This window comes from Sphaerodactylus townsendi, linkage group LG16 (assembly GCF_021028975.2).
Source record: "Sphaerodactylus townsendi isolate TG3544 linkage group LG16, MPM_Stown_v2.3, whole genome shotgun sequence".
Classification (NCBI taxonomy): Eukaryota; Metazoa; Chordata; class Lepidosauria; order Squamata; family Sphaerodactylidae; genus Sphaerodactylus; species Sphaerodactylus townsendi.
The window spans coordinates 18,795,257-18,822,417 of record NC_059440.1 but is presented as its reverse complement, the minus strand read 5'-3'; the positions used below and the strand labels follow the sequence as shown (position 1 = coordinate 18,822,417).

Below are 27,161 nucleotides of genomic sequence, written 5' to 3'. Positions count from 1 at the left end.
TACAGTCAATGTTCTGTCATCAACTGGAGATACAGCAGCACTACATACACCAGAGTGCAGTCAAACTAACACAGGGAACATGACAACAGAGAGGAAATGCGGGCAAAGAAGAGGGACAGCGTGTAGAGATGTTTTGACACTTATGTAAGCATAAATATACATGAGGACAGTGTCATATCTGATAAAACATTCATTCCCCCTTGGACTGAGACCTTTTGATTTACATCTGCTTTTGAAAAATTAGTGACAGAATAAAATGATACGTCCTGCTTCTGTCTTTGTACTTTGGGGGTTGTATCCGGTTTGGTTCTTTATTTCTTGGTTCTGAAAGTTGTATCTTAAAATAGTTTTATCATAAGCTGACTTGAAAGCCCTGGGGGCGGTGTAAGGATGTGAAGTAAAGTTAAAACATTTCAAAGAATTGGTTGATGGTTGATTTATAACTCAGACTTCTTTTGTATGCGATTCGATGTAATAAATTTCATGATGGCCTTAAGCTACAACTTTTTTAATGCCTGTTTTTTTCCTGTAGATAATTATGCAATAATTAAAATAATATCTAGTTTTCAGCCACGGAGCCAACGTCTGGGTACCTTATACTGAAATGCCACAAATGTGTGCATGTTTAGCATTATAATTGTAGATAATAGTGATAATTAATATTTTACAAGTATGATATATAGGAAGGATGAACTTGTTACAGTATATACATCAAGTCCTGGAAGAGTTTTCAAATGAATTATAAACTCCATGTCTTGGAGATGAGCAGAACATGTGAGCAACCCAGTTATGAAGGAGAGAGAAACTAGGCTTCTAGGTTCATAACAACTCAACTGATACAGTGACCAGACATCTGCTGGATGAGGGGGGAAATCAATGGACTTCTCTGGTCCACCATGCTCTCCTGCACCCTACTTACTTCCTTTACATGCTGCACAGAACCTTGTGATCCTGAGGCCAGTCCAACGAAGGAGCGGTTGCCAGGTGTTTGCGCTTGTAATTCACACCTTGGGCCACTGGAGGGCAGCAGCAGCACCCCCAGCGGCTCCCCTGCCCAAAGAGGCTCGGACACGCCACAACCTCGACGTGGGGCCTCGTGCGAAGGTGGCGCCCTAGGAGGGGCTCTCGGCTACATTGTCCAAAGGGGCTGCCAAGCTCCAAGAGGCTCGGGAAGATAGCGGAATCCCTCCATAATCTCGACGTGCGGTCTCGTGCGAAGGCTGCGGGCAGCGTGGTGTGGTGGGGAGGCCTCTTCCGAGCACTGTGGGGCAGATTCTCCTCAGCGGCGGCGCTCGATCAGGACGGGCGGAGGGGAAGGGGGGTCCCGGGGGAGCCAGGCCAAGTGGTGGGGGGGTCGTTTGAAGCCAATGACGGAAGCTCCTCCCTCCCCGACGCCTCCGGGGTGATGAGTCCCGCAAGAGAGCGCCGATTGGGCCGCCGCCCTTCCTCCTCCTCCTCCTGCTGCCGCTTGATTGGCCGGCGGGGAGAAGGAGGGAGGTCGTCCTCGTCGGTGGGGGGACTTTGGCCGCCCTCCTTCTCTCCCTTGCTGGCCCTGATGGACGGGGAGGGGCTGTCATTCACATTTGGGGGGGTGGGGGTGGGGGGGTGGAGAATTGGGAGGTCGAGTCCTGAGCGGAAGATGCCCAGAAAAGCCACAAACAGAGTCATTCACATCTCCCCTCTGCAAACACGGGGATAAGCGCTTGTAGTTTGCAACTTTGGCCACCAGAGTACACGTTATAACGATGGTGGTGAACGTTATAATGAGCACAATGGCCGTTAATACGATCGTTATACCGATCGTTATACCGATCGTTACAGTGATCGCTATAACCATGGTGATGAATGCTATGATGAGAGCAATGGCTGTTAATACGATCGCTATAACGATCGCTATAACGATGGCGGTGAACGTTATGATGAGAGCAATGTCTGCTAACACGATCGTTATAACGATCGCTACAACGATCGTGCAGCAGCCATTGCTCTCATTATAGCGTTCGCCGCCATCGTTATAGTGATCGTTATAATGAGCGTGTTTAGCAGCCATTGCTCTCATCATTGCTCTTTGGGAAGAGGAGGGAGCAATGGCTGCTAACACGATCACTATAACGATTATGATGAGAGCAATGGCTGCTAACACGATCGTTATAATGATAGGAAAAACCGACGGCGACGAACGTTATAATGAGAGTGATGGCTGCTAACACGATCGTTATAACGATCACTATAACGATCGTGTTATCAGCCATTGCTCTCATTATAACGTTCGCCGCCATCGGTTTTTTTTCCTATCGTTATAACGATCGTGTTAGCAGCCATTGCTCTCATCATAACGTTCACCGCCATCGTTATGGCGATCGTTATAACGTCCATTGCTTTCATTATAATGTTCATCGCTTGTAATTCACAGGGGGCGGACCCCCTCTCCCAGGAGCGCTAGGAAGCTCCAGCTCAGGGGCTGGCAGATATGCAAGACGTCATTTCTGGTCCCCTGTTCCCCATAGAGTCTCCCCCACTTTTCTGAAAAGCACAAGGGGGGGCTGGCTCCTGGCAACCGCTCCTTCGTTGGACTGGCCTGGGCTTCCCCCCCCCCCGCCCCCCACTTTCAAGAATAGAGGCCACACACAGCTGCTTTCTAGGTGTCAAACTCACGGCCCTCCAGATATTATGGACTACAGTTCCCATCATTTCCTGCAACCATCATCCTGGCAGGGGATGATGGGAACTGTAGTCCATAACATCTGGATGGCCGCGAGTTGGACACCGGTGGACTAGGGGATGCTATTGATTATGAGAGGGGCGGGGCTAGCAAGCTGTCTTGGATGCCTATTGGGCGAGCGTTTCAAAGGGGCGGGTTCCGATTAGCACGTGCAGTCGCGGCGGCGCGGGAAACCGGGCAGGCGGTCAGAAGCGGAGAGATGGAGACGGGCGAGGGTTGGTCCGTATTGGGCCGCAGGAAAAGCAACGGGACATATCCGCCGCCGGCGGAAGATGGCGATCCCGGGGTGAGAATTGACGCAGGCGAGAAAAGGAACGGAGCGGGTCCAGAAATCTTGTGCTGGACGCGCCGAAGCACATACAGAGAGTGCATTTCTTCTCCCGCCTTCCCCGTAGGACTGAGCATGTGTAGAGTGTCTTTGCCAAAACGTCCTGTTTGTGGCTGTAAACAATACTTCCTGGAAAAGTTATTTGCACACGTTCGGGGCAAAGCCTTCCTCCCCAAACAAAAGGAATTATTCTGTAGTGTCTTTGCCCAAAGGTCCTATTGGGGAGGTAAACTGTAAGTTATTTGCACATGCTCAGAGACTTCCCTTCCTAAATAAATGGGAATGAACTCTCAGGTCTGTTCTGTAAGAACTAAGCATCATTTCGCTGAAAGAGGAAAGGCATTGTAAATTTTTACAAATAAGACCCAGTGGCAAAACATGTCACTGAGTATATAAGGAATGCCCTTCCTTTTCGAAAAGGACCAATTTCTGGTCTGGAGTGTTTTGCATGCTGTGGTTGCCAAATGTGGGTTGGAAACTCCTGGAGATTCAGGTATTAAACAGGTTGACTAAGCGGGGGCGGGGGCGGGGGGGCAGGAGGAATCTGAGCAGGAGAGCAATGGCATAGAGTCCACTCTCCAAAGCAGCCATTTTCTCCCGGGAGGGTGGCAGGGGTGACCCTGGGTGATCTGGAAATCAGTTGCACTCTGGCCCCTTCCGCACGTGCAGAATAATGCACTCTCAAACCACTTTCACAACTGTTTGCAAGTGGATTTTGCTGTTCCGCACAGTATAATCCAGCTGCAAAGTGCATTGAAAATGGATTGAGAATGCATTATTCTGCGTGTGTGGAAGGGCATCCAGGGAGATTGGGCTCCTTCTGAAGGTTGGCAAACTTAATATAATTTTCCGGAGCATGTGAAGAGTGCCCCTGTGAGCAAAATGAAAGATACCTTACAGGAGCACTGCTTTCAGGTTCCATCCTCTTAAAACGTTTTCTTAATGGGAAAACCACATGGCGGGGAAATCTGTGCGCTTGCGAGAGACACTGCTTCCTTGGGGTCAGTAGTAAAAATATGTCGCTGCCCCAGTGTCCTTGTCAGTATACATAGAATGCCTCCTCCTTCTTCACAATATTCTCACAGATGGGACCTTTTTTCTCTGAGGAGCGCAAGGAAAAGATAGACAGCCCTGTTAGTGCTCAGAGATACTGTATGTTTGGTTTTGTCCTGCAAGAACAGATGCTAGTTCCCTTCACAGAGCACGAAGTAGCTTTTTAAGCAGTGCTGTGCTCTTGATGTCTTCAGAAACAGGGCCCAAAGCAAAATACTTACCTAAGCACGTTGTTATTAATTTTTTTAAAAGCATCTTACAGAAAGTAGAGGAATTATAACCCAAAGCACTGAATACCTAAAATACTTTTTGGCTTTAAGTTCTCGTTTTCTGGCAGTTGCTCACAAGGATTAAATTCTGCCAGCTAGCTATGGGAGAGTGGGCTGCGTGATTTGCAGAAATTCAGTTCTTTTAATAGAAGCTTGGTTTGCAGAAATCCAGAAAGTACAGTTTTTCATTGCACAGAACCAAAAAGATCAGCAGGAGTTGGTCTAAAAGCCGCCTTGAATATCTGATAGCACCATTGGCCGCCTTATTCCCAGACACATGAAAGCTGCGTGCTACTGTGGCCCCTTCCGCACATGCAGAATAACGCACATTCAATCCACTTTCACAATTGTTTGAAAATGGATTTTGCTATTCTGCGCAGTAAAGTCCAGCTTCAAAGTGCATTGAAAGTGCATTATTCTGCATGTGCGGAAGGGGCCTGTTAGACACCACAGCGCGGGGGAAATCCAGTTCTTAAAAAATGTATACTTTCTCCATCTCAAATGCTATGGGTAAGTATGCAAAGCAGAAACAGAGAGATCGGTTATTTTTCTTGGGTTCTATTTATACTACCTTGATGAAGAATATATCATGGCACACAATGGAAAACTAGGCTGAAAGAAGCTCTGTAAAACTAGTGCATAAATTGAAAAGCTGGATTAAAAAAATCTGTGCAAGAATTAAATTATATTAGTGGGCCTGGGAAAATTGAGCTGTCTGCTACTGAAGCTGCTGCTGGAAAGGGCTGTGCACAGAAATATTCAAGATCACCGTTTGTATTTAATTACCTCTTGGCCCAACTGTTTACTTACTTGTTTATTTATTATGGGACTTGTATGTATTCACCAAGTGAAGACACGCTTCATGCATCCAATGAAGTGGGCTTGTTTACAATCAGTTTGCATTGTTCATTGATTGACTTATGCTGGTCGATTTCATGTTTTTGGTACTTTAATCTGCCTTGAGTCTCAGCCAGAAAGGCAGGCTAAATAAACAAATGAATATGATTCTCCACAGAGCTCTTGCTACTGCAAATATAAAAGCATTCACAGTGGCAGACAGTCCACCCTTCTGTTTTCCATTTGCTTTTTTAATTTAGCTCCCCTTCCCATAGACTTCTTTGGGCTCAATTCTTTTAATTAGTAGTTAACATCCGTATAGTGTTCAACTACAATGGGATGTCAATTACTGATAGGGCAGTTGCAAGTACCACGAGAAACAAACTAGCACAGATGCAGGTGTGACTTGCAGAAATATGCACCTTGGTGTTGTGGGTTTTCTGGGTTGTATGGCTGTATTCCAGTAGCATTTTCTCCTGATGTTTCACCTGCATCTGTGACTGGCATCTTCAGAGGATCTTACTTCGACACAGAGGATCTGTGGCTGGCATCTTCAGGAGATCCTCTGAAGATGCCACCACAGATGCAGGCGAAACGTCAGAAGAAAGCACTACTGGAACACAGCCATACAACCCGGTAAACCCACAACACCCCAGTGATTCCGGCCATGAAAGCCTTTGACAATACAAAATGCACCTTCTTGTCCATGCAGTGCAAACGTGCTTTAATTGTCATTTTTCCACCAGCTATGGAAAGATCATAGGAAAACCTGGACAGTGGATGATTATGGGACAATGTTGTGGATGCTCAGAGAACAAAACTAAACACATGTCTCAAAAGATGAATGCAAAAGGGAGCAGCCCATCTCAGTAGAAGCAACTTGACGGTTTACCATCATTGAGAAGCAAGCCTTTATTGGCATAGACAGCAGTAAAACAATAATAAAAACAGATTAAAAAGCATATACAACATAGGATATACATGTTAGGACAAAGGAAATCTACTGGCATTTAGTAATTTCCAGGAGAAAGTCTGCCACTATCATACAGAGAGAAGGATCAGGGTTGTCCAACAAGTAGTGTAATCTAAATAAATCGGGGAGGTCGGGTAAATGTAAGGGAGTGAGATTCACATACTTGGATCTGATTTCCTTGAATCTGAGACAGTGAAGTAATTGGTGGGCCAGAGATTCAACTGAGCCATCGTTACATGGGCACAATCTTTTAGCCTTTTCTTGCTTATTAAATCTGCCATGTAACAAGGCAGAAGGCAGAACATTAAACCTGGCGAGCATTAAAGGCTCTCCCCTTTGAACAGGGTTTATTAAACAATACAGGTAGTGAGCCAAGTGGCCCCGTTCAAATGGGAGAGAGAAATACAGGGGGGAGCACGTTTTCTTGGCTGCAGTGATTAAGGTGGAGAACTCTCTATCCAATAGTTGACCTTTTAATTTCCTATAAGCTTCTGAATAGGACAAAGGGCAAAGTGAATCCGCTGACAGTCCGATAGAGGCAATTTTTTCTTCAATTATGGAAAACCAGGGGTTGGAATGGGTGTCAGAGAGCAGACAGTGGACCAGGGAGTTACGGTCCGAGAGAAAATGAATTCGCAGCCAGAATCTAAAAGTCCTCAGCCAAGCGGCTGATTCCAAGGAGTTTTGACCTAACTCCAGACAAAAGGCTGCATAAGGGACGCAATTTGGGAGTCCAGTTATCTTGTGAAAAAATTTGGATTGAAGAGAATTCAAGGAGTAGTTAATAGCTTGAATCCAAATTGGGACTCCGTAAAGCAACCTCGAGGCGACTTTGGCATTGAAAAATTTGAGGGCAGGAGGGATAAAGGAGTGGCCACTGCTGTAAAAGAAACGTAGTAGTGCTGACATACTATTAGATGTAGCTAGGAGAGCGGCCTTCCTCTGGGTTGCCCATGAAAGGTTAAAGGAGAATGAGAGGCCAAGGTATTTATAGCACTTAACCTGTTCGATTTGGGTGCTTTTCATTGCCCATGTGAGCTTCTTAAAGCGCCTAGAGAAGACCAATACCTTGGTTTTTTCATAGTTTATTGTCAGTCTGTTGGATTCACAGTAATCCACACAGCGCTTCATTAAGCGTCTGAGGCCAACTCTGGATCGAGAGAGAAGGACAGCGTCATCTGCATAGAGCAGAATTGATACATGGGATGTACCCAGTTTGGGGGCATGGCTGTTCACTGCTGAGAGGGCAGAGGGGAGGTCACTTAAGAAAAGGTTGAAGAGAGTGGGGGCTAGGACGCAGCCCTGTTTGACCCCTTTGGTAATTGGAATACTGTCTGTCAAAAGGCCTTCGTGGGAACACTTGATCCGGCAACTGGTATTTGTGTGCAATTGCCTAATTAAGAACAAGAGTCTGGTATCAATGTTAAGGGCAGCCAGTTTTGTCCAGAGAAGTTCTCTCGGCACAGAGTCAAAGGCAGCCTTTAAATCAATAAAGGCAGCGTAGAGTTTGTTATCTGCATTGATTGAATATTTACTGGCTTGGTGTAATAGCACCAAGGCGTCCAGAGGAGATTTCCCCTTGCGAAAACCTATTTGTTCAGCCCCCACTGCACCAGAGTGGGAAAGCCACAGCTGAAGTTTCTTTAGTAGCAATTTGGCATAAAGCTTCCCTATCACTGAGAGGAGGCTGATGGGGCGAAAGTTGGCAGGCTCTGAGTGACTTCCTTTTTTATGGATGGGAAACACAGTCGCAGACAGCCAAGTCTTGGGTAGGATACCTGAACTGTTTACTTGGGTAAAAAGAGTGGCCAGGATAGGGGCCCACCAATCAGTGTGAAATTTCAGAATCTCTGGAATTATAGAATCAGGGCCAGGGGCTTTCCTTCCTTTGAGGTCCTCTAACAGCTCAACTACTTCTTGAGATGAGACAGGAGGCCAACTTGACAAATCAAAAGGGATGTGTGAAAGAGATCCATTGCTTAAAATATCGTCATTAAAAAGTTTGCTAAAATAGTCATGCCAAATATCAGGAGTAATACAGGTAGGGGTAGGAGGCTTGCTTCGGTTAAAATTATTCAGGACAGCCCAGAGTAGCTTCGAATTGTTGGAAGTTACTGCAGAGTGGAGATGTTCCCATTGAGTGTTGACATGTTCCATATGGTTTTTCCTAATTAGCTGACGGAAGTTGTTTCTACAGTTTATTAGTAGGGCGAGGAGGTCCTGGTCTCCTGAAGCCCTAAAGTTCCGATATAAGGAGCGAATTTGACTATTGTGCTCCATGCACTCTCTATCAAACCAAGGTGTTCTCGTTCTGTTTTTGCTGGGATTCCCCACGTTGGACGAGGAAAGACCAACCACAATTTGTTTAAGAAGATCTTCGAAGCTGGTAATAGTCTCCTGGGGGGAATCTGCAGTGAGAACAGAGGATTTGAGGCTGGTTAAGCTGGGGGAAATGAGTAAGTTTTGAGTAGCTAAGGCCAGTTTGGGTGTCCAAACTAGTCTGGGGGGCGGTTCATTTGGGGGTGAAGGAGCTGCATGTCTGGCCTCTTGGTGTGATAAAACAAGTCTAAGGGGAAGATGATCACCCAGCAGAAGATCTCCAATCTGGAAGGATAAAACAGATGATCTCAACTCTGGAGAAATGAGGAGATAGTCAATGACACTGCAGCCATGAGGAGAAACGAAGGTATAATCTTGAGCGTGGGTGTAGCACTTTAAGCCGTTAAGCCAAAGTTTGTTGTGCTTGATGGCCAAGTGAATGAGTTTCCTACCAGCAGTGTTGGAGTGAGTATCCTTGGAGTCACGAAGGGCAGGAAGTAAGAGTGAGTGGTAGGGTTCATCATCAAAGCCTTCCTGCTCAAGAAGGGAAGCTAAATTTGCACCTACTCTTGCATTAAAGTCCCCCATTAGAACAATCTCAGAGGAGGGATGGCTAGGTTCAAGCTCCTCAATATAGATGGATAGGTTATCCCAAATTTCACACAAGGTAGCTTTCTGAAGACCGGGAGGGACATAGATATTAACAAGGACTAGAGAAAGATCCTCCCAAAGGATTTGAACAGCCTGAGCTGTCTGAGCGAAGGAGGGTAGGGCCTGTGCCTGGATTGACTGTGGAACTAGGATGCAAAGGCCACCGGAGTAGCGACCAGACCTAGACAATTTGGTTGCTGGGAGGCAGAAGGACTTATAGCTCATAAAGCAAATATGATAATTGGCCCACATTTCCTGAAGGAGAATCACATCAGCCTCTCTGAGGTAGTCACAGAAGAGAGGGTTTCTGAGCTTGTTCCCCCATCCTGAAATATTCCATGATAGGATGGAGAGGTTTACCATCCTGGAATGTGTCATATTAATTATGCTGTCGGCCTCATTTTTGTTTCCAACGTGGCTAGTCTCCTTATCACCGGCTGGGTCAACGGATGCAGGACATCACTGGCGATGGAGGAGTGTTGAAGGAAGTTATCCATGCTGGAACTGGTGAAGAGATGCCCCCTGATGCTTCAATACTAGGTGAAACTTCTTGTGTTGAAAGGGCAAACATCACCTGGGCCTCTTGTGTTGAAAGACGGCTGCTTGAAGAGCTTACTGGACTTTATAGTTCCTTTTGTTAGTTTAGCACAGTGGGTGGTCTTGTCCACTAGGAAAGCTGGCATGACATAGTGGCATGACATAGTGGTTAGAGTGTTGGACTGGGGCCTGGGACAGCTGGGTTCAAATCCTGCTGTGAGTTGGAAACTCGCCTGCTGACCCCGGGCCCACCCCAGTCTCTCAGCCTAACTTACCTCACAAAGTTTTTGTGACACCCAGCTTGTTTTGTTGGTGGAGGGCCGGCTGCTTCCACCCCAGATGCTCTTCAGCAGTGTTTGGAGGCCTTGGCTGGATGGTGTGGGGAGGGGGAGGAGGAGGAGGAGGAGTTTATATCCCCCCTTTCTCTCCTGCAAGGAGACTCAAAGGGCCTTACAATCTCCTTTCCCCCCCTCCCCCCCCTCCCCCCCCTCCCCCCCACCTTACAACAAACACCCTGTGGGGTGGGTGGGGCTGAGAGAGCTCCAAAGAACTGTGACTAGCCCAAGGTCACCCAGCTGGCGTGTGTTGGAGTGCACAAGCTAATCTCCCTCACCTGGCCAGCTTCTTCAATTCGTTGTTGATGTCGTGGTTAAAGGGCTGTTCTTTCTGCGCTCGAACTAGAAAATCCCGAGCTCTCTCATATTCTGCCAGAGAAAGGCATGCCTGGAATTTAGAAGAACAGCAGTAGGATATTGCTGTGAGGCTGGTGGGGCTGAGAGAGCTCCGAAGAACTGAGACTGGCCCTAGGTCACCCAGCTGGCATGGAGTGCACAAGCTAATCTGGCTCCCCAGATAAGCCTCCACAGCTCAAGTGGCAGCGTGGGAAATCCAACCCGGTTCTCCAGGTTAGAGTACACCTGCTCTTAACCACTACACCACGCTGAAATTAAATCCGTCAAAGATGGCGGTCCTGTGTCTAGGCTGCCGAGAGATTCCAGAGGGTTTCCAGCAGCCTCATCTTGGTGGAGTGACTTCAAAACGTGAATCTTCCTTCAAGAGCCCGGGAGTGATTCTGGAGTCCTCCTCATCTGTGGAGGCCCAGGTCACACATATGGTCAGAGTGACGTTTTTCCACCTTCACCAGGCTAGATGTTTGGCCCCCTACCTCTCCTGTGCAGATCTAGCAACAGCGGTGGAAGGAGAGTCAACAGTTGCCTTCTGATGTCATAAGTACTAGATGGTGTGTTCCCAACTTTCCTGAAAGTTGATTTGTTCATTTCTGATTTTGAACCCTCAGTGAAATTTTCGGGGTACTTGGAGCACATGGACCGACCCTTTGACACAAACTGCTCCAAAAGAAAACTAAGACTCATGAAAGTTGGTGAAGGTGAGTCCAAGTTTGTGCAGGTGAGCATATACTTCCCGCCAACATGAGACACAGTCTTAAATTCCCCTCACCAGGTTCCTTGCATCTTCTCTCGTACTCTTTTATGATCATCTGGCGCTATTTGCCACCAGATGTTTCTTCCTAACCCACCCCTAGGCTGCTCGCCATGGGAGTTCTGATGCTTGCAGCCATGTGCTAGAGTACATGGGGCTAGAACAGGACCTCCAGACAAGCTGGAACGGATCCAGAGGAGGGCAACCAAAATGGTAAAAGGTCTGGAATCCATGCCTAACAAGGAGAGACTTAGGGAGCTGGGGATGTTTAGTTTGGTGAAGAGGTGACATGATAGCCATGTTTAGATATTTGAAGGGATATTTGAAGGGATGTCATGTTGGTGAGGGAGCAAGCTTGTTTTCTTCTGCTCCAGAGTCTAGGACCAGGAGTAATGGGTTCAAGGTGAAGGAAAAGAGATTCCACCTAAACATCAGGAAAAACTTCCTGACTGACAGGGCTGTTGAACGGTGCACTACCTCGGAGCGTGGTGGAGTCTCCTTCTTCGGAGGTTTTAAAAGAGAGGCTGGACGGCCATCTGTCAAGAGGGCTTTGATTGTGTGTTCCTGCGTTGCAGGGGGTTGGACTTGATTGCAATTGGGGTCGCTTCCAACTCTGTGATGCTGTTTTCCTTTTCATCTTTGCAGATATCACCCTGCAAGGTATGGTGATTGGGCTTCTGTCAATGAAGAGGGGGGAGCTGGCACGATTTCTTTTCAAACCAAATTATGCCTTTGGAATGGCTGGCTGCCCACCCTTGATCCCTCCCCGAGCAACAGTCTTGTTTGAGATCGAACTTTTGGATTTCTTAGACACCGCAGAATCTGATGAATTCTTTGAGCTGACTCCTGTGAGATAATCAACCAAGTACCGAGTTGTCTGAACCCATGTTGCCTAACATTAAACACTCCAAACACATGCCAGCTGGGTGACCTTGGGCTACTCACAGTTCTTCGGAGCTCTCAGCCCCACCCACCTCATAGGGTGTTTGTTGTGAGGGGGGAAGGGCAAGGAGATTGTAAGCCCCTTTGAGAGCTTAGGAGAGAAAGGGGGGATATAAATCCAAACTCTTCTTCTTCTTGTGGGGGAAGGATGTGTGGAAAGGAGATTGTAAGGAGCAGCAGTGGCATAAGAGGTTAAGAGCTCGTGTATCTAATCTGGAGGAACCGGGTTTGATTCCCAGCTCTGCCGCCTGAGCTGTGGAGGCTTATCTGGGGAATTCAGATTAGCCTGTGCACTCCCACACACGCCAGCTGGGTGACCTTGGGCTAGTCACAGCTTCTCGGAGCTCTCTCAGCCCCACCTACCTCACAGGGTGTTTGTTGTGAGGGGGGGAGGGCAAGGAGATTGTAAGCCCCTTTGAGTCTCCTGTAGGAGAGAAAGGGGGGATATAAATCCAAACTCTTCTTCTTCTTCTTGTGGGGGAAGGATGTGTGGAAAGGAGATTGTAAGCCACCTTGAGTCTCCTTGCAGGAGAGAAAGAGGGGATATCAATCCAAACTCCTCTTCTTCTTCATGTGGTGTGTTCAAGGTGGTGGCTGGAACCATGTGAATGTGAGTCGATTCCAGTTCATTTTGGCTGCAACAGTCTTTACTTGGACTGCGCCTGTGAAATGATTAGCGTGAAAGCTCTCTCTGGTGTGTCTGCTGTACATCCATACTGGTTCGTATGCTGGCCGTCAACAGTGCTGTCTCTGTTGACTAGTTTTTACCTTTTGTTTTGCACAGGAGCAACAGAAGAGGTTCCCCTTGCAGAAAGTGCTGAAGGTAGCAGAAACAGAACGAGAGTTTGGCAATTACCTCTTCCGACGGGAGCACTTCATGGATGCCAGAGAAAGATACAAGCGTGTAAGTGTGGCAGCTGTGAAGGCAGGAGGAACGTACATCACTAGAGTGATGTGCATCACTAGAGTGGTGCAGACACAATGTGCATCACTAGAGTGGTGCAAACACACAAAGGTGCAAACACAAACATCACCTGGGCCTCTGAAGCCCTTCCGACTCATGGTCGAGCCCCTACTGCTCTTCATATAGAAGAGGAAGAGTTTGGATTTATACCCCCCCCTTTCTCTCCTGTAAGGAGACTCAAAGGGGTTTACAATCTCCTTTCCCTTCCCCCTTCACAACAAACACTCTGTGAGATAGGTGGGGTGTGACTAGCCCAAGGTCACCCAGCTGGAGTGTGCAGGCTAGTCCATTTCACCAGTTAAGCCTCCACAGCTCAAGTGGCAGAGCAGGGAATCAAACCCGGTTCCCCAGGTTAGAGTGCACCTGCTCTTAACCACTACACCACGCTGGCTTTCCCGATTCCATCACCAGTTAAAGGGAGTCGTTCTTTTACGGCAACTTCCAATGTCCACAGTCTGCCTGTGCACACCTGTGCTGTCCACTGTGAACAACAGTTTCAAATGAGAGCAAATTGGCCCAAAGGGAGAGATCTACTACGTGTAATACATTTTAAGTTCTTTGTTTAATTTTTGTTTTTATATATGCATTTGGTCATTGTACCCACACAGGCTTCCTCAGTCTTGCATCAGGTGACGGCCAAGGAGAACGAACAAACCAAAGTAGATTCGGCCAAGCTGCTGGTCCTCTTGAACTTGTCCATTACTTATCTGAAGTTGGAGAATCCTGCTCGAGCCCTTACCTATGGACAAAGGGCTTTGGAGCTAGATCAGAAAAATGCCAAAGCCCTCTTCAGGTGCGGCCAGGTAAGGCACTGCTTTGAGTGTGTGGCGAAGGGGTGGTTTCGTAATAGAAGGGGGGAAGCCAGTGTGGTGTAGTGGTTAAGAGAGGGTGCACTCTAATCTGGAGAACTGGGTTTGATTCCCCGCTCTGCCATTTGAGCTGTGTAGGCTTATCTGGGGAGCCAGATTAGCTTGTGCACTCCATGCCAGCCTGGTGACCTAGGGCCAGTCACAGTTCTTCGGAGCTCTCTCAGCCCCACCAGCCTCACAGCAATATCCCACTGCTGTTCTTCTAAATTCCAGGCATGCCTTTCTCTGGCAGAATATGAGAAAGCTCGGGATTTTCTAGTTCGAGCGCAGAAAGAACAGCCCTTTAACCACGACATCAACAATGAATTGAAGAAGCTGGCCAGGTGAGGGAGCCCTTTCTTCATTGTCGGCACATTTGACTGACTGAAATAAAGCAAAAAAACTGGGGCTTCCTTAAGACCAAATAATTTATTGTGGCGGAAGCTTTTGGGGAGTCGGACGGAGCCCACTGTATGAATGACATTCCTGCTTCATCCATTTTTTTGGGTACAATAAATTTCAATTTATCCTTGAAGCTCTTTAAAGTTTATGTGACCTAATTTGGTCCATTAAGTTTTGGCTTCCACGCGCAGCCGGTTTTTTGCATTTGTATAAATGTTCGAGTATTACAGGTCCCTTTGTGTAAAAGGAAACCTCTCAGTGCTCAACTAGACATTACGTCTAATTGGTGACTCCCATACAACTCGCAGTTACAGGTTCCCTGTGGTAAGTGAATCCTAACTGTTGCCGGGGTCTAGTTTGGATCAGATTGCGAAAGGGCTGTGTGACCAGTCCTCCCTCCCGGTTCTACTTTCTACAACAAAGAAGGTTCGGCGTGTTTTATTCTGTAACAGAGAAATATACAATCTGCTAACATCTTCATGTGAAACAGAAGATAGCCACTTGGAATAAGCCCTGAATTTGATGATGGTCGGGTAGTCGATGCTTATTTCACTTACTCCCAAATCTATGTGGGCTGCAGGGAGCTCAGGGAGCAATGAACCAGAGTGGGGACGGACGGACGACGACAACAATTCTTATCTTTAAAGTTTCAAAATTGGAATTAAGAAATGGCAAGCTGCAGGTGGCCCTTGGTGCTTTCAACCATTCCTTTTTTAAAGAAAAATTAAAATAAATCTTTATTTAACTAGTTTAAAAAGAAAATATACAGACGGTATTGATTCATACATCAAATAGAAAGTAAATCGTAAATTTCTTACTCTATCTTAATGCTAATATAATATAATTTATATAATAATCTAAACTTCTTCAAATCTTTCCTCTTATCACTTCACATTTATTATCTTGTCGACTTCTCCTGTAGTCTTCCGGATATCTGTACATTTCTTATCTTGACTAATAGAAACGTCCTTATGCTTTAGAACAGTGATGGTGAACCTTTTCGAGGCCGAGTGCCCAAACTGCAACCCAAAACCCACTTATTTATCGCAAAGTGCCAACACGGCAATTTAACCTGAATAGAAAAAACAGTTGGCTCCAAGGCACACATTACTTGGGAGTAAGCTTGGTGGTAGTTGGTGGCTTTGCTTTGAAGCAACCGTGCAACTCTTCCAACGGGTGAATCACAACCCTAGGAGGGTTTACTCAGAAGCAAGCCCCATTGCCAGCAACCGAGCTTACTCCCAGGTAAAGGATTGCGCTTTAATTCTTCCCATGAAAATCAGTGGGGTTTAACAGCACTTAACAGGGTTACCTACACGTCGTGCCCAACGGCCCAGGCCAGCCTGGATGTGTGTGTGTGGGGATTTTCTGCCCCCTCATGACGAACTCTGTGTGCGCGTGCCCACAGAGAGGACTCTGAGTGCCACCTCTGGCACCCATGCCATAGGTTCGCCACCACTGCTTTAGAATAACCTAGCCCGTTATTTCCTTTTAATACTCAACCGGTGAGACCGACACATCGTTAATCTTGGAAATATACTTAGTCCATAGTTCCCAATGTTTTTTATATGTCTCTGAAGAGAAGTTCCTTATTTGATGTGCCATTCTATCCATAATATAGAGCTGTTGTACTTTATTCCTCCAGTCTTCAATTGTTGGTAATTGTTCCAGTTTCAAAAGTTGAGCCAAAGTTTCACCTGTTCCTGAGCTGTAGTTCTCCGATTCCTGCAGGACAGTTTTGCGTTTGGGCTTCATTTCAAATCATCTGCCTTTTAAACAAACCTGTGACCCAGGTCTGCTCTCTTTTGCAGCTGTTACAAAGAATATAAGGACAAGGAGAAAGATATGTGCTCCAAGATGTTCAGCTCCCTTTCAGTAGGAGAAGAATTAAAGGTAATGGAGTCGATGTAGTTATTGTACCCCCACAGCATGATAATTGTTTACAATACAGTGAAGAGCCAGCATGGTGTAATGGTTAAGAGTAGATGCACTCTAATCTGGAGAACCGGGGTTGATTCCCTGCTGTGCTTCTTGAGCTGTGGAGGCTTATCTGGTGTACCAAATTAGCTTGTGCACTCCAACACATGCCAGCTGGGTGACCTTGGGCTAGTCGCAGTTCTTTGGAGCTCTCTCATCCCCACCCACCACACAGGTTTTTTGTTGTGAGTGGGGGAAGGGAAAGGAGATTGTAAGGCCCTTTGAGTCTCCTTACAGGAGAGAAAGGGGGAATATAAATCCAACTCTTCTTCTTCCACTACTGATACAAAAAAGAAGAAAAAAAATAAAGCCAGCCCAAAGAACCCCCAAAGCCAGGTCATCTGTAAGGGGGTGGCTGAAGCAAATGTGGCCAAAAGTTCCACGTGGACACTCACGAATGTCTGCTTTCACGAATGTCTGCATTTGCAGGGCTAGGAGCATACAACAGAGAACTGTCACTGAATGGTGTTGCATTGGACGTCAGTCCTGTGACCCTTGAAGCTAAGCAGAAAGATAAGATGAGCCTGTGGCTTTGTCGATAGCTCCTTTAAAGGGCTTGGCAGAGAGCGGACAATGTTAAGAAACACCTCTCTCGTGCAAACGGAGTCGAATCTTGATAAAGTCACAAGAGGCTGTAGTCTGGGTCACAGAGTGGTAATCAAATTTGAAAATGGCTGTCACTGTAGACAACCAACAGTACTTGCAGCAAGCTCTTCAAATCCAAAAACCTTTATTAGGCATAAAACCAGTGCCAAGAATTTCAAATACAATAAAAAGATCATTATTGCTCAACTTGCAGTACACCGAGCAAAAACATAGCAACAGCTTCAGATATTTCCACACTAGAGCTATTTAGAAGCTTAGCCATTTTTGTTTTATCAGAGAGGAGCATAAATCCTGTTGGTAACACAGTTCTCAAATTGGTTCTGATGTTGTTGTACTTTGAACAATGGAGCAGAATATGAGAAAGTGTTACAGTTGTATCAGGACAGAATTGACAGCGACGCTCATCTTGTGGAATACCAGAGAATCGACCTTGAAGATGTGCTGACGGAAAAGAGTTACACCTTGCTCTGGTCATGACCCATCTGCTATTGTAATTAATAAGTTGTTGCAGATATATAGCAGGGCTAGTTTTCTGAGGGATAATCCCAAAGACTATTGGAGAGCAAGAGCTTTGTGCTTTGCTCAGGAGAAATTGGTACTCTTGATCAAATAATCTAGACTTTAAGCGATGGTAAATCTCCGGAGCGGTGAGCATTTGTAGGGCCTCCCAAGAGAAGCCCAAGGAAAAGATCTTTTTTTCAGTATGTAGCCACCATTTCGAAAGCTGAAGCTCTCTCATTTCTAACTGGGACAAACTGTTAGGGTCAGTGCAAAAACAAAGACGCAGCCAAAACTTAAAAGTTACAACCCATGCCCTTGTTTCTAATAAATGTTGCCCTGATTCCAAACAAAGAACACCATAGGGGACACAATGCGGGGTGCCAAAGATCTTATAAAGGAAATTGGATTGGATGCTTTCCAATTTCTGGTGCCATGCTTGGATCCAGATGGGGATACCATACAAAAGGTGCTGGGCCACCTTAGCGTTAAACACCTTCAACGCTGCTGGTATGAATCTACCACCATTGATGTTAAAAAACTTCAGTACTGCAGCTCTTGTTTTGCAAGGTTGGGGCTCTTTGGGGGGTCCAGGAAGACTGCAGAAACCCCTGTGTCTCTCTGCTGCTTCTCTGTTGGCTGGTTCTGGCCTGCACATTGTTGGAGTGTGCCTGACAGTCACACTCCCTTAGGGCCCCATCCAAGGTATAGGTTTGTTTGGTCAGCTCCCTGAAGCTGCTAACAGATTTGGCTCTTGCTCCCTTGGGGTTTCTGGTGCCCGTGGCCCAGGGACAGAGCGAGGGGGAAGGGCTTATTCCCCCTTATCTGGTGAACCAGATTACCTTGTGCACTCCAACACATGCTGGCTGGGTGACCTTGGGCTAGCCACGGTTCTTCGGAGCTCTCTCAGCCCCACCCACATCACACGGTGTTTGATGTGGAGGACAGGAAGAGAAAGGAGATTGTAAGCCCCTTTGAGTTTCCTTACAGGAGAGAAAGTGGGGATATACATCCAAACTCCTCCTCCTCCTTCTTCTGCATCTACTCCAGTAGCTCCCATTCGACTAACTAGAGAGCAAAGTCTGCACAGCACTGTTTCAAACAGAATGTTGGGATTTGACTACATTAAAATTGTTTTTTTGCTAGCCTACCTTTTCACTCTTCAAAAAAGACCCCAAAACCACAAGTAAGATGAACGGGGAAGATGTAATCTTGGAAACGGGCACGTGGCCCACGCATCTTTTGTTCAGTTGTTTCCAGACTTGTGTTTGCAAGCTGAGGAAGCGCCCTTGTAGCAGCACGCTCCTCTTGTAGCTGCAGGAGCAGGCCTCACTTTGAAGGCTGCGGAGCCCACCTCATCTGTGCAGACCCCCCGGCCCCCCAAGCTCTGTTTTTGATTCTGTAGCCAACGGACGGGAATGAAAGGAACGAACTGATCAAATGGTCCTCCAAATAGCTGAAGGGGTCCCAGCTTGACTGCCGCTTGCTTTCCCCCCCGCCCCTGTTTTTAATTAGTTGCATGCAAAGACTTGAGACGGGATGCATTCAAAGAGGATGACAGGATATACCTTTTAGTTTGAACCCCGTGCTTGTTACTGAGCAAAAGGCCTGTGTGAAGAGGAGGTGTGAAATGGGCAGGGCGGCTTTTTAGTGAGGTACCCAAGTGCTACATGAGACGTTTTCACACCTTTAAAAACGCAGCCGTGTTTGGCTTGCCCTTTCCAGGCAGTTCCAGGGACTAGGCTAGGGCCCCTTCCGCCCATGCAAAATCACAGACTTCCAATGCACTTTGCAGCTAGATTTTACTGTGCAAACCACTTCTGTACGTCCTTTGACTTGTATGGCTCCAGTTGTCCTGATCTTGCCAGCTCTCGGAAGCTTTGCAGTGTCAGCCCTGGTTAGTAGAAGAAGAGAAGAAGAGTTTGGATTTATATCCTCCCTTTCTCTCCTGTAGGAGACTCAAAGGGGCTTACAGTCTCCTTGCCCTAGTACTTGGATGAGTGTCAGGTCTATGATTCATTCAATGACAGACTCTGGATTTCATCAATCAGACGCCTTTATTGGAACGAACGTGGAACTCCTGGCTTTTGCAAAGCCAGGTCTGACCCATCCCACAAATGCCCACGGCTTTATTACCTGTGCTGTCCACTCCCTCCACGGTCCCCAACCAAGCAAAGGGAAAGCGGGAAAAGTAAGGGAAAGCGCAGATCCATTCCCAAGGTCTAGGGAAAGAGATGGAGCCGTCTGGCCACCCCTCCCAACGCGGAGGAGGCCAGAAATGCCAGATGCAGGCCCAGAGAGAAAGAAGCAATGAATGCCACCCAAAGAGGCCCCAGACATTAAGAGCACACTGACCATGAGAAAGCACCACGGAAGTCCAAGGCTGCTGTGCAAAGATAGTCAACAGCAAACCACTCTTGCCTTGAAAGCACTACCGGATTATGAGTCGGCTGTGACTTGATGGTAAAAAATGACCCCGTGTTATGATTTGTGACAATTCTGTTGAGCTTCGGAACATGTTTCTGCTAGTTTAGGGGCTCTGAATGATTGTGGTGTTGGTCGTTTCAGAGTCCTTCTCTGCAGGAGAAAGGAGCAGACGCATAACCGGAGGGAAGTTGAGCACAATTCAGACCCACGAGTGAAGGACCCTTTGCTTCAACCAAGATTTGGAACCAAGAAGACGATGGTTTGGTTTGGTTTTCTTTCAAACTAACGTTGTGTTTGTCCAGGTGTCTCTCTGGGCCAGTGGCATTCTGAAGCCAAGACTATTAAAAACTCCTGTAGAACAGAAGACGTTTCCCATCACCCTCTGCCTGATGGGAAGAGAAACCTCAGACACTGAGAGCCGGTTGCTTTATTTGGAGACTGTCTTGTGTACTTTAGTTTCCTGCCATAGCAGGGAATTGCGCCGTTCCTCTGCATTGATCCGAGAATGTTCTTAGAAATAACGTGTTCCCTGGCTGGAGAAAATAAACTTGTGAGGAAAATTCATATAAGGCTGGTGCCAGTTTATTGTGCAAGAAATGAGTGGAGAAGGGAACTACTGTGTGGGTTTTGCCTTGGCCGTGCTACTGCCTCAGAATGTGAGGTAGCCATCCTTTTTGTCTGCTGGTTCTTTTTAAAGAGGTTGATGTTAACACGTTTCATAATATAGAAGGTTTCAGAAACCCCAATTCCTCCACACACACACATTCCCCCACCCCCACCCCAGCTGGTGTACTGTAGTCAGAGGCTTATCAGGGGGAAATGGGGCCTGGGGGCAACACCTCTGGGAGCACAGACACACACACACACACACACACACACACAGACCCCAATCGCGCTTGAGGGTGGGACTTGGGGGCAGCTCGGATGGATTCCAGACCTTTTACCATTTTGGTTGCCCTCTTCTGAACACATTCCAGCTTGTCAATATCCTTCTTAAATTGCGGTGCCCAGAACTGAACATAGTACTCTGAGGTCTGATCAATGCAGAGTAGAGTGGTACAATCACTTCCTTTGATCCAGACACTATTCTAGAGTCAAGATACTCATGACAGAGACCACAGATTCATGCTGTGTATGCTGCCCACTGCCTCCATCCATGCTCAGACTCTAGCATGCAAGCCTATGTCTGCAAAGAGCTGGAAGACTGGAATTGGAAACAGGGTTTGCAGACCAACACCCTACCCTGAAGCTATAACCCTCCTGTGAAGGCGACACAGGGCCAAAGTTGGATGGCGAGAACCACAAAGGCAGCAGGTGGCAGCAGACACCTGGCTAATTCAGGGATGTTAGTTGGTTCTGTCTGAACTGACCCCTTGGGTCACCTGCTTCAACTTCGCTTCAGCCCCTCCGCTCTATCCAAGCTCTGCATTCTCACTGCCCAGAGAGCGCTGCCACGGTTTGAACGAAGTATGACTATTCGAAAGCCTTTATTGGCATACATAACAGACTAATTTAAAATACAATTAAAATAGTAAAGGTAACTTCACATTGATCAAGTGTTCAATTTACAGACCTTGGACAGGAACTTTGCCACTGTGAGACATCCATTAAAATCACTACAGTTTAAAAGAAGAATTACTTTATCTGGCTCTGGGAGGTTTGAACGAAGTATGACTATTCGAAAGCCTTTATTGGCATACATAACAGACTAATTTAAAATACAATTAAAATAGTAAAGGTAACTTCACATTGATCAAGAGTTCAATTTACAGACCTTGGACAGGAACTTTGCCACTGTGAGACAGCCATTAAAATCACTACAGTTTAAAAGAAGAATTACTTTATCTGGCTCTGGGAGGGCCTCGATAGGATCGATGACCTGGGTTAACAAACTGCAGAGTCAGTATTATCTATATATATCCCCCCTTACATTTGTATGGTTTAAGTCTAATTTAAAGGTGAAGAAGAAGACAAGTTTGGGTTTATATCCTCCCTTTCTCTCTTGTAAGGAGACTCAAGGTGGCTTACAAGCTCCCTTCCTCTCCCCACAACAAACACCCTATGAGGTGGGTGGGGCTGAGAGTGTTCTGAGAGAATTGTGGCTAGCCCAAGGTCACCCAGCTGGCATGTAGGAGTGCGGAAACACATCTGGTTCTCCAGATAAGCCTCTTCCACTCAGGTGGAGGAGTGGGGAATCAAACCCGGGTCTTCCAGATTAGAATCAACCTGTGGTGTAATGGCTGGAATACAAGGCTGGGACTAGTGAGACTCAGGATCAAATCGTCACTTCCCTGTGAAGCTGACTGGAGAAACTTGGAGCAGCCATTTTCTCTCAGCCTGCCTCCTTTATGAGAGGGAAACCTTTGATATAGCTCCTTGGTCTTTCTCCCGACAAAAATAAAGTCAAGCACGGGTAGCTGCATTTGTGTTCATTTGCCCATCATCCCTGTCTCGGTCAGCATGTTGATTGCAATCTCCTTGGGGCAAAGAACTGTCCTTTTAAAAAGACTCTCATTTTGAAAAGAGCCCAACACTGCTGGACCTATGTCAGTGATAATTATAGTAATGGCGCCAGGAGAGCTAGATTTGAGTCTGGCAGGACCTTAATGACAATCAAAATTTTCAGGGAATAAGCTTTCAAGACTCAAAGCTTCCCTTGTCAGTGCAAGTGAGCCAAGTCACGTAAGGCATGGGGGTTGTTTTTATTTGTTGCAAGTGGGAGGGAATTCTGATAGCCTGACTTGGCCTGGCGGAAAATTGCTTCCTGAACCCAAATATGTGCTCTGAAGTTGGAACAAGTGAGGTTTGTTCTGCCTGGTGGGAGGGTTCACAGAATCCTAGAGTTGGAAGAGACCCCAAGGGCCATCAAGTCCAACCCCCTGCCATGCAGGAACACACAATCAAAGCACTCCTGACAGACGGCCATCCAGCCTCTCTTTAAAAACCTCCAAAGGAGACTCCACCACACTCCAAGGTAGTACATTCCACCATCAAACAGCCCTTACTGTCAGGGAGTTTTTCCTGATGTTTAGGTGGAATCTCTTTTCCTTCACCTTGAACCCATTACTCCTGGTCCTGGTCTCTGGAGCTGCAGAAAACAAGCTTGCTCCCTCACCAACATGGCATCCCTTCAAATATCTAAACATGGCTATCATGTCACCTCTTAACCTTCTCTTCCCCAAACTAAACACACCCAGCTCCCTAAGTTTCTCCTCATAGGGCATGGACTCCAGACCTTTTGCCATTTTGGTTGCCTTGCTCTGGACCTGTTCCAGCTTGTCAATATCACTTTTCCCAACGGCCGTTCCATTCTTGCTGTTGTCCGACCAGAATCGTTGGGTGCTTTGGTCACTGCACAGTTTCTGTCATGACAGACAGCCTTTAGGAAAAGCAAGTTACGAAGCAAACGGGGGCCAGCTTTTCCGTATAGCACAGCTTCTGTGTCTGGGGCTCAGCAGAGCGGAGATCGCACTCCGTGGCGCCAGCCAAAGTGTTGCCGTGAAGCATATGACTGGCACCTTCAGGCTTCCTGACTTGGGGTGTGTGTTTTTTTTCACTAGGCGGGGGGAGGAGATGTTGGTTGAAATGTTCTCCCTGTCCCTGCCCCTCAGTTTGTGTTGGCAATCGCCGGGGAACGGAGCTGAGTTAACCGGCAGTTGTATTTTGCGGCCAGGGTGCTATGAAAAGCTTTTCTGTCTTCCCTCTCCAAGGTTAGCGCCAAATGTTTTCCTTCTTAATACACTGTTCGCTTCATTATTAGCGCAAAGAGGCTCTCTTGTGACTTTTTTTTTCTAAAATAAAACCTTCTCACCCCCTTTCCCCCCACTTTCCCAAAACATATATATATGAAAAGTCCCTTCATGCTGCTCCCTTCTGGGACCCAGGAAGTCCCGTGGACAGGAAGGCCGGAACCTGTTGGGTGGTGTGATTGATACTGGAATTCCTTTCTTCCCCAGTGAGCTGGAACAGTGGGGCCGATGCGTCAGTTTGCGGCTGGCTGCAGACTCCAGCCATTGTTACCCCTTTTGTCCAGCGTGGCAAGCGAGCCGCTTTTGTTCAAAAGTGATGAATGAGGTGTTTCTTTGAGCCGGGTATTCAGAGGAGCCTCCCGAAGCAAGGCTGCCCGGTACAGCCGCTTTATCCCTTTACAAGTTTCTGCCCCTTTCTTTGTTCCTGTGTCAGAGTGGGTCCCTTCTCACTGGAGCAGGAACGAGGGAGGACCTTTGTTGGGTTTGATGCTCCCCTTGTAGCCTTAACCCCTTCAGTTCGGCTCGTTTTCTCCACCGCTGCCGGACAGGCAGAGCCTCAGGAAACCTTGTGCTCGTTTCATCCAGATTGCGTGGAGGCTTTCTCCTGGTTCTTTTTAAAAAAGTATTTATGTGCAACCAGACTCACTGAGCTGTTCCAGGAAAAAGTGTGCAGTTCCAAAAGAACATTGGTGCAGTTCAAAAATTCAAGTCATGCAATATTATGCTAAGTGGTGTGTGCGCATATATGCAAGTGCGTGCGCACACACATATATAATGAGAATAACGGGAAAAGTAAAGTGTCCAATCTTCTCTACAATCCCAGATCCTGGTTGTTTTATCCAGATAGGATGTAGTATGTGTGTAAGAATAAGACCTCTAATCCTGGTGAATGGTGTATGTACATTTATGGGGTTTTTTTTCCCCATAGGCTTAATTGTTGTTTTTAATCCCTCACTCCGAATACAGTTTTGTTGGAGTTCACGATGGGTCTTTTGTGATAGCAGATTCCTCCTTTGGTATCCAAATATCAGAAGCAAGTGGTGATTCATGGAACTCATATTAAAGTAATAGTGTTTGCCTTTTCGTTGTTTTGTTTTTTTTATTGCATGGCTATATCTTTGCCCCTTTCACTTGTTGGATTCCCCTTGTGAGGAGTTTCTCTCATTCCCAAAAGAATGTGCCTCTACGCAACAAACCATGTGCTCTCACAGAAAGACAGTGCTCGCATGCTCTGTAGTGGTACTAATACTCCTGATCTGAAGGTTTATGAGCAGCACATGTCTTCGAATGCTTTCTAGTGTTCTTTTGACAAGAAGAAGAAGAAGAAGAAGAAGAAGAAGAAGAAGAAGAAGAAGAAGAAGAAGAAGAAGAGGAGGAGGAGGAGGAGGAGGAGGAGGAGGAGTTTGGATTTATACCCCACCTTTCTCTCCTGTAAGGAGACTCAAAGGGGCTTACAATCTCCTTGCCCTCCCCCCCCCACACACACACAATACACACCATGTGAGGTTCACCAGATAAGCCTCCACAGCTCAAGGGGAAGAATGGGGAATCAAACCCTGTTCTCCAGATTAGAGTGCACCTGCTCTCTACCACTACACCACACTGGCACGAGAAAGATCCTGAAAGCGGCTATCTAACCAGGAACTTGCATCCATCTTACAAGTAAGGCACACGTTTGCATTCCGGCCCTTTTGTTAAACTAGGAAGTTAGGACCAAAAAAATGGAATGGAAGTACCTACGCCCATAAAAGAGGGAGGAGGAACAGGAGCAGCCCTTTGTAGTACTACGAGCAGTCTGGCATGATCATTCAGACCTGAGGAATAATTTTCTCAACCCCAAGGAGTTGAGAATACTGTTCAGACAATACCACTTGGGAGCACTGGGCTCACAGGTCTTGCAACTGAAAGGCATACACAGGTGAGGTTGTCTTTTTTTAAGGCTTCTGAGAGCTCACCATGTACCTTTGTGCACATTTTCAAATATTTCTTCCTGTAGCCATTAGGGTTAGAAACCTGATGCATATTTTAGACTGAAGGCTTGGAGAATGAAGATTCACCCTCCGCGCTGGATACCAAGTTCTGCGTTTCTCAGCCAGTGCAGTGTACAAGAGGAGGTGGATTCTAATCTGGAGAACCGGGTTTGATTCCCCCCTCCTCCACCTGAGTGATGGAGGCTTATCTGGTGAACCAGATGTGTTTCCGCATTCCTGCTGGATGACCTTGGGCTAGTCACAGTTCTCTCAAAACTCTCACATCCCCACCTACCTCACAAGGTGTCTGTTGTGGGGAGAGGAAGGGAAAGGAGCTTGTAAACCACCTTGAGTCTCCTTACAGGAGAGAAAGATGGGGTGTAAATCCAAAATCTTCTTTTCTGCTGCTCTTGCGGAATCGTGGACGTTACACAGCCTTTGAGACTACTGCTTCATAAAGGCATCGCCGGCCCCAGAACCCAAGCAGTCAAGCCTGGCAACTATTTTTTTTTCCAGTTTGAAAGGAATGTAAACACAGGAGCTCTCCCACAGAGGCAGGCCGAAAAGTTCTAGAAGTCAGGACAAGCGCCCTTCCCCCTGTGGTTGGTGTCATCATACTTTGCAGTCCTGCAGAATGCATTAAGGGCTGAGCCGCAAAGCAGCGGTGATTCATATCTCCTTAGTTATTGTTCACAATTAGCATTTGCCCAGCGGCCATCTGCTTGGGGTGGGGTGGGGGCTGAGGGATTGCTGCGGTTGCACCGGACACACTAAACTCTCATGAGACTCGTGAGTCCACTTCGTGGCTCCCAGCTTCTGTTCCAGTTAAGGCTGGTCCGGAAAGAGAGGTGAACAAGACTCAGGTGCTTTCAGTTGGATGCTCGTGGGGCGGGGTCTTAGCGGAAAAAGAGTTCTGGCTGTCAGGAAATGCTGAGTACCGGAGTCATTCTGTCCTGCTTCGTGAGTCACAAGCCCAGCGCTCTTGGAGTCAGGGAGGGGATTTACAAGCAGGTGAGCTGAGCTTCCTGCCTTGAAGGGGAACCCACTGGATGCTTTTCAAAGCTGTTGTGTTTGAGGTGACAACAAAGTTCTGCCTCTGGGGTTCTATCCCTGCCAGCAAGCATCCTTCAGATGATGTATCAGTCCACAACTAATTAATGTTACCTGCCCTAAAGTTATGGAGAGGTTCCTTCGAGGGTTCCCCCCCCCCACCCCCACATGCTGAGGAGACAGTCATCTGAAGAATGCTACTTTCCCCCTTCTGACAATTATCCTGACCTTCCTGCAAGGAACTCATGGTTCTCTCATCGCCCCTCCTTTTATTTTCACAACAACCCTGTGAGGTAGGTTAAGAAGAAGAGTTTTACCTGGTGAACCAGACGTGTTTCCGCACTCCTCCATTCCTGCTGGGTGACCTTGGGCTAGTCACAGTTCTCTCAAAACTCTCAGCCCCACCTATCTCACAAGATGTCTGTTGTGGGGAGGGGAAGGGAAAGGAGTTTGTAAGCCCCTTTGAGTCTCCTTACAGGAGAGAAAGATGGGGTATAAATCCAACGCTTCTTCTTCTGTCTCTCTTATGGCCCACTGCTCTTTGAATGGTCTCTGGAGAACTGAATGGCAGCAGAGGAAGGGGTTGAAACACCCACAAC

General features: G+C 47.0%; 1 protein-coding gene across 1 annotated transcript; it reads left to right on the top strand.

Moving 5' to 3' along the window:
- The first annotated feature begins 2,921 nt into the window (after nucleotides 1–2,921).
- On the top strand, nucleotides 2,922–20,122 carry FKBP6 (FKBP prolyl isomerase family member 6 (inactive)). Its single transcript, XM_048518615.1, has 9 exons — nucleotides 2,922–3,008; nucleotides 9,575–9,692; nucleotides 10,987–11,076; nucleotides 11,775–11,977; nucleotides 12,856–12,975; nucleotides 13,644–13,838; nucleotides 14,118–14,227; nucleotides 16,097–16,178; nucleotides 19,935–20,122. The coding sequence occupies exons 1-9, from the start codon at nucleotides 2,922–2,924 to the stop codon at nucleotides 19,968–19,970; spliced, it is 1,041 nt and encodes a 346-aa protein (XP_048374572.1). The 3' UTR covers nucleotides 19,971–20,122.
- The last annotated feature ends 7,039 nt before the right edge of the window (nucleotides 20,123–27,161 follow it).

What these genes read in the sequence shown, in the direction of transcription:
- FKBP6 (XM_048518615.1), top strand. Translation starts at nt 2,922, where the DNA reads ATGGAGACGGGCGAGGGTTGGTCCGTATTGGGCCGCAGGAAAAGCAAC. An exon ending in GAATTGAAGAAGCTGGCCAG is followed by an intron (nt 14,228 to 16,096) that starts GTGAGGGAGCCC and finishes TCTCTTTTGCAG; the next exon opens with CTGTTACAAAGAATATAAGG. An exon ending in CAGTAGGAGAAGAATTAAAG is followed by an intron (nt 16,179 to 19,934) that starts GTAATGGAGTCG and finishes TGGTCGTTTCAG; the next exon opens with AGTCCTTCTCTGCAGGAGAA.